This window comes from Hipposideros armiger, unplaced genomic scaffold (assembly GCF_001890085.2).
Source record: "Hipposideros armiger isolate ML-2016 unplaced genomic scaffold, ASM189008v1 scaffold_1430, whole genome shotgun sequence".
NCBI classification, from domain to species: Eukaryota; Metazoa; Chordata; class Mammalia; order Chiroptera; family Hipposideridae; genus Hipposideros; species Hipposideros armiger.
In genome coordinates, this window is record NW_017732780.1 from 127105 (window position 1) to 134146 (window position 7042).

The 7042-nt window shown below is 53.5% G+C and overlaps 1 protein-coding gene across 3 annotated transcripts in view; it reads left to right on the plus strand.

The window, feature by feature from the left end:
* The window catches only part of CCDC134 (coiled-coil domain containing 134), a 16326-nt gene extending 11463 nt beyond the window's left edge, over window positions 1-4863 (plus strand). For all 3 annotated transcript variants that reach the window (XM_019633892.1, XM_019633891.1, XM_019633890.1), the window contains one exon: window positions 2341-4863. In XM_019633892.1, coding sequence (XP_019489437.1) covers window positions 2341-2466 — 126 coding nt within the window. In that variant the 3' untranslated portion in view covers window positions 2467-4863. The remainder of the gene's footprint in view (window positions 1-2340) is intronic.
* The last annotated feature ends 2179 nt before the right edge of the window (window positions 4864-7042 follow it).

The following is a 7042-nucleotide window of genomic DNA, read 5'->3' on the forward strand; positions in this document are numbered from 1 at the left end:
TAAAAAAAAAAAAAAAAAAAAAAAAAAAAAAAAAAAAAAAGCTGTTGGGTGGAAGGCTGAGGACAAAAGACTGGATTTCAAGAGAATGAGAGCAAAGGAAGTGGATGTAGGAAGTATAGACAAGCCTTTTGAAGAGTTTTGTTTTCAAGGATAGCAGACCAATGGGAGAATAGCTGGAGGAGGGTGTGGTCTTGGGAAATTTAGTTAGATGGGAGAGACTATGGCTTGTTTGCATTTTGATGGGTACAGCCAATTAGGGAGGAAGGACTGAGGGTACAGGGGGAGGACAGTTGCTGGGGCCTCGATCGCCAGGAAGCACCAAGGGCCCACTTGAGTTTAGTGTCAGGAATTTAAAGTAGGCATCAGCCAAGCCTAGTGGTGAAAGGATCTGGGAAAGGGATGGGCAGTGTTCCTCTTCTGCCTCCAACTAGGTTTGGGCTCCCCTGGTGGGGCTGAGCCAGCTGGGGTTTGAGGGGCAAGGATCTCTTGACTTGCCCTTCCCCAACCAGAGCCAGAGGGCACTGGGCTGGCCTGAGGGGCCTCCCAGCTCCTCATCTCTCCCAGGAGGATCAGAATTAACTCATAGGGAGAGAAGGCACAGTGTGGCAGGGGAAGCGCTAAGGGCTAAGCCCAGCTGGGCATCCTACTTGCTGTGCGACTTGTGCATGTCACTTACCCTCTGTGGGCCATACTTTGATTTCATCCCATCTTCCAGATTCACGGCTTAATCTAATAATGTGGTAGGTAGATTACTCCACAAGGTGGAGCTCCTAGTTTGTTTTCATGTCTACCTTTAGCAAACATTTGTCAAATCTGCCCTAAGAACAAATAAAATAGGAATATGTCACAGCAGAGCTACCGGAATTTATTAATATAATATTAATATAATATTATAAGTCATATTCTAATGTGACTCATCCATTTAAAAAATACACACTGAATGCCATCTGTAAGCCAGGCAGGCTCTGTGCTAGGGGCTTATGGCCAAGTGACCAACATCTGACACGATCCTCCCATCCTCATGGAGACCTCTGTCCAGTGAGGGTGGCAGACACGAAGCAGGTGATCACGAGAGAGAAGCCCTGAGAAGGAAATGGAGGAGGCAGCCCCCACCCCAGCCAGGAGTCAAGGCAGGTCCCCGAGGGTGGTGACAGTTGAGCTGGAGCTAATGTGGCAAAAGGGGTGGGGGCTGGAAAGCATTCTGGGCCTGGGTCACAGCATGTGCAGAGGCCTAGAAGTGGGGGGGCGGGGGGAGACAGGGAATCCAGGAACCAAAAGGTGGGGAGTGTGAAGGAGGAACAGGTGGGCAGGTGGAACCGTGTGGGACTTTATCCTGAGAGTAATGGAGAATCATGGGAAGATTTAAGCAGGAGCGTGATGTGGTCAGATTTGCAGTTTGAGAAGCTCTAGCTGCCGTGAGAATGGCTTGAGAGGGATCAGAGTGGATGTGGAGAGACCTTGCAAGGCTCCCAGAGTCATCGGGAGACAGTTGGAGGTGGCGATGGGGGCAGCAAGAGAAGAGATAGAAGCACATGGGCTTAAGAGAAACTTAGGGGTTAAAAGGAGCCAGGCGTTGGGATGAACTCTGTGAAGAGAGCGGGGTGCCCGGTGGAGAGTGGGGGCTCCTCAGTTTCTGCCCTATTCGCCTAGACTGGGGTTTGGGACCCCACTGTTCATGAGGACAGGGACACTGAAGGGGACTGGGTTTGGGGGAAAAGGAGCCATGCCAAGTTGGGGGCACGTTTGGGACATCCTAGTGGAGGTGCCAGGCAGGTCTTTAGATATGGAGGAACAGATTTGAGCAGTAACTGACCATATAGACAACAGAAGCCATGGGTTTGGAGAGAGCAGAGAGAGAGCACAGGGCCTGGGGGTTACCCCAGCTGAAGTCATCCTCCGACCCCTGCTTTCCCTGTGTTCTTGTCTCCTTACCAGGCACCATCGTCCACCCACTATCTCTTATTTTCGCTGGCTGCCCTCTGGGTATGGCAGCCAGGGCCTGGGGGCCAGTGTGTGGTTGCCGGCACTCTGCCCCTCACCCAGTGAGGAGCCTGTTCATTGTTTCTCTGATGCTCATGCAGGTTCACAGCTTGGCACCTGTCCCTCTGCCTGGAATATCCTCATTCCCTCACCCTCTTTGCTCATCAAGCTCCTGCTTATCTTCCAGGCCCCGCTCAGCAGTTGTCCCCAAGCCCATTTAACCATCTGCGTGTCTGCAGGCTCCCTACGGGCAGGGCCTGCGTCTCAACAACCTTTCTGTCCTGCAGCCCACAGCGACCTAGCTCAGAGTAAGCTCTGCTGCCAGCGGACTAAATCAGACCCCTCTGCTCTTCCCCGCAGTTCATTTCAGGCACCGACCCTTTCCAGAAGGCCCTGAGGGAAGAGGAGAAACGCCGGAAGAAAGAGGAGAAGCGGAAAGAGATCCGAAAAGGCCCGCGGATCTCGCGCTCGCAGTCCGAGTTATAGCCCTGTTGCAGCCCAGGGTTCAAGGGGCCAGGAGGAGGCCAGTTGAGAGGCGGAGGCGGAGGCAGTGTGGCCGAGGTGCAGCCGCATTGACTGGTGGTGAGAGCCAGGCCCTGCATGAGGGAGGCCACGTATGCTTGGCCCCAGCTGAAGGGACTGGGCTGAAGAGAGTCGGATTTCCTCCCAGGGTCCTCCGTGGAGGGGGCATCGAGGGAACCTTCAGAGGACACTGTGCTGCAGACCTAATTCTGTGGAGATGCTGGGGGAGGCGGGAGGGATGCAGGGCTGGACCCTCCCAGCGGGTTAGGACCGTTTGTCGGCTGGCTGGCTGCTACCCTTCATGGGGAGGTAGCAGAACCAGGCTCCCAGCCATGTGTAGAGGTGCCAAGCCTGCTGCTGGCCCCACTGTGTCACTGAGCACCCCCTTAGAGACACAATAAAAGCCAGCAAACCTAGGCCAACCACGGCTGGCTTGGGCCCCAGGTAACTATGAAGCCCTTTACAAGGCAGGTGGTGAGGGGCCTGGGTGGGGGGACCAGAGGCCCTCAGAGATGTAGAAAGCACCTTAGAGGAGGTTCCCTCCCCAGGCCCTGGCAGGGCGGTGAAGCAAGGACTTGGTTTAAGCCTCCTAATCCCTTCTCAGCACTGTCCTTGACCAAAGATCAGTATTGGGAAGGCCCTGGAAGTGTCCTGGTAGGGTGTTTAATCCAAGATGACCTTGGGGCAACATGATCTCTATCCTCAGCTATCTAGGGACAGCCATTGAGCAGGCACAGGAGACTCAATTTGTCCTCTCCGGCAACCCTGGGAGACCTTCAACCTGTAGACAGGCTGTAGACGAACAGCCTGCAGCTCTGCCGAAGCCTGCTTTGTAATGGCCGGGCTGCCTGAAGTCAGATCGGTCAGGCAGTGAGTTCCCCAGCTCAGGAGGTATGCAAGCAGAGACCTGTGGTCACAGCGCAGGGAAGCTGCAGAGGCCCTGTGTGGGAAACTGCCCTTCAGTCATGCTCTTCCCAGGCAGAGGAGGGAGGAGCTCTGGTGGAATTCTAGCTCTGTCTCTGACCTTGCTAAGCCAGGGTCTGCCTCTTCATAGGGTCTGAGAGACACAGCCATCCCAGAACCCACACCACCACTACCACCGACAACCCAAGGGAGACCCCAGTCTTGTCTCAGCCTATCAGACTTGCTGAGTGACCCTGGCCCACCCCTTTTCTTTGCTGTTGTTTCACTTGCAAAATCAATTTGATATTGTCTGAACTGCCTGCCCAGCCCTGAACTGCTTCTCCAAGGCTGAGGGCTGGCTTTTCAGGGACAGGTGCCCTTCTCCGATGGTTCTTCGTCTGTCCCATAGATTTGCTGAACACCCACTACACGCATAGCCAGTGCACCGTCTCAGCTGGCTTGAGCTCCGCCTCACCTGGTTACCTCTGTTCTCCACCGTCACCCTCTCTCTGTCTTGGCTGATACCTTCCTCTCCACCTTCAAATGATCCCAAGTTTTCCCATCTGACACCTGCAGAAAAACGAATAGAACCACCTTGCTCTCCCCGTCTCCTTCCCTTTGCTGCATCGTTGATTGTTCTCACTTGAACTCCACCTTTTGTCTTAACTGTAGGCAGAGTCTGCCTAGCTCCCCTGCCTGGAGATGTCGAGGTCCGAGTGTACGTTTGTCTAGCCTTCTTGCAGCTAGGATTCAGTAAAGTGACTGAAGTGCCACCAACCAGATGTACCAGCCTGTGTGAGTGGTGCTGCTGGAGGCAGTGGCACAGGTACCAGGGACGGCAAGTGTGTGTTGGGGGAGAGGGTTCCTAGTGGCCAGACCAGCACTAGGGGTGCCCAGTGGTGGCAACAGTGATATCGTTCGTGGTATTTTAAACATGGTCTTGGACATTGTCCCTGTCTTGGATGTGAACTTCCAATCCCAACCTGAGGCACCCCTGAAGAGTCTGGGAGCTCCCCAGTATCTTCTAAGACAGGATTTCTTAGCAGTGGCACTGTTTACATTTGGGGCCGGATAATTTTTTGTTGTGTGAGGAGGGCCATCCTGTGTGTTGTAAGATATTTAGCAACATTCTTGGTCTCTACAGATTAGATGCCTGTAGCAATCTCCCAGTTATGACAACCAAAAACATCTGCAGACATTGCTAGATGTCCCCTGGGGGCAACACATCCCTGGTCCACAGCCCTTTTACCCCCCTCATCCTGCCCCCACATCTTCCTCTGCTGTCCCCACTCACTGCCTGCAGAGAGATGCTGATGACACTTCCTTCTTGAGAGGATCCCCCCAGGCTTCTGGGCCACCGTGTTGTCCTGGTTTTCTGCCTTTGGTCTGAGTCTGCTCTGTCACTTCCTGATTCCCCTTCCCTCACATGCCCCTTAAATGAAGTGTGTTTTTGGCTTAGTCTCGCCTCTGCTCTTTTCTTCCTGACAGCTGCATCCTCTGAGACCACAAAGCTGACGGCATTTGCCCTGTTGCCATTGCATAGGCCTTAGTCCTTACGTTTCAGCCTATCCAAAACCAAACTTGTTCTTCCCCACCCCGAAACCTCACCTCTATGTCAAACCATGGGGTATGTGCTCTTGCTTAATCCTGGAGGAAATGATGTCTGAACCGATTCCTGAAAGGTTGGGGGAGGAGTAAGGAGACAGGCACTGGGCAGAGGCCTAAAGGGGAGGCATCAGAAGTAGTGAATGGGGCCGGCCGAGTGGCGCGATGGTTAAGAACTGGCTTGGNGAGGGCAGTGTCACTGGCCCTCATATGTGGGATCCGAACCGGGGCCCTCTGGCGTCCCAAGCCAGCTCTTAACCATCGCGCCACTCAGCCGGCCCAGGACTCACTTTTGATGTCCAGCATGGACCTGTCCACCAGCATAGCCGAGGCTTGCTCAACTCCCCTGGTACACTCCCTCTACACTGGTGAATGTCCCGGGAGGCCCCTTCTACTTCTTATGTAGTCATCACTAGAGCCAGCGTGGGTCAGGCTGTGTGCTGGCCCTCCCCAGCCCTTCAGATGCTCACAGTTCCATGGGGGAAGGCAGCAGGGAAACATGGTGCCAACCCAGCGTGATCATTGTGCCAGTGAAGGAGGGACTTGTTGAGCCAGGGGACCACAGAGGGGGAGTTGACCCAGCCTCTGCAGGTGGGTGGTGGAGACTCCCATCAGTGAGAGTTGCCAGGTGGACCGGCTCAGGGAAGACCTTCCAGGCAGAGGGACTAGCTTAAACAAAGGCTCAGAGGCACAGCATTTTCATTCATTCAGCATTTAGTGAGCAACATGTAGAGAAGCAGATTAGCCCTGCTCTCCTGGGAGTGGCATTCTACAATAGTTGGAGAAGACAGTCAATAAAAAATACATACTATGGTAGGTGGCGACAAGGGCTATGGAGAAAAAAGCAGGGGAACGTGGTTGGGGATTCTGGCGTGAGGTGGAGGCACAGTTGCTATTTTGTATGACTTGAACACAGGGTCTTACTGAGAAGACCTGAAGCAAGCGAGGGAGCCAGCATGTAACCTGGGGGAGCGTATTCCAGGCTAAAGGAGCAGCAAGTGCAAAGTCCCTGAGTTGGAAGCTGACTTGAAGGGGTGGGGAATGCGAGGAGGTGAGGTCAGAGCTGTGGGCCAGGTCACAAGACCCTCGGAGGACTTCTCAGTGGCTGTGGCATTTACTCTGAGAAACATGGAGAGCAGTGTGATGGGCTCTGACTTACTCCGTTAAAGGATCAGCCTGGCTGCTGTGTGGAGAATGGTTTGGGGGACCAGGGCGGAAACAGGGACACCGGTGAGGCTACTGTGCTTTTCCACTTAGGAGTTGATGGTGGCTTGAACTGGGTAACAACCAGTGGGGCTGGTGAGGAATGGTGACATTCTGGTTCTGTTTTGAATGTATAGCCAATAGGATTTGCTAAGGAAGCAGATGTGGAGTGAGAGAGAAGCATTAAGGATGACTCGAAGATTTTTGGCCTGAGCATGTGGAAGAATGGGGCTGCCATTTTCTAAAATGGGCAGACCATGATGGGAGCGGGTTGAGGGCTCGATCGGGGATTGAGACTTTGTTTCTGGACCTGGTGAGCATCTGAATGAAGATAACAGGGAGGAAATTGGCTGTATGATTCTAGATTTCAGGGGAGAGATTGAAGCTGAAGCTACAAATGTGAGAGCCATGAGGGTGAAGAAAATGTCAAACGCTGTGGCCAGGACGCCATCACCCTGGGGGTCAGGACAGATAGAGAAGTTGTGGGAAGACTGAGGCCTCCAGTTAGAGATTGGGGGCACGAGGAGGAACTAGCAAAGAACCCCAAGAAGAAGTGGTCAGCACGAGAGTAGCAAACCCAAGAAAGTTGTTTCTCAGAGGCCACATGAGGAAAGTTACAGAAAGGAGGAGTGATGGGCCGTTATATGCTGCCCGGAGGTCAAAGAAGATGAGGCCTGAGAACCAACCGGTCATTGAATTTAGCAACATGGAGGCCATCTGAGATCTTAATAAAAGCTGTTGGAGGGCCGGCCGAGTGGCTCAGTTGGTTAAGAGCTCACTCAAGAGTTTGAGCTCTGAGCAACAGCGGTTCGAGTCCAGCCCGAGCTGA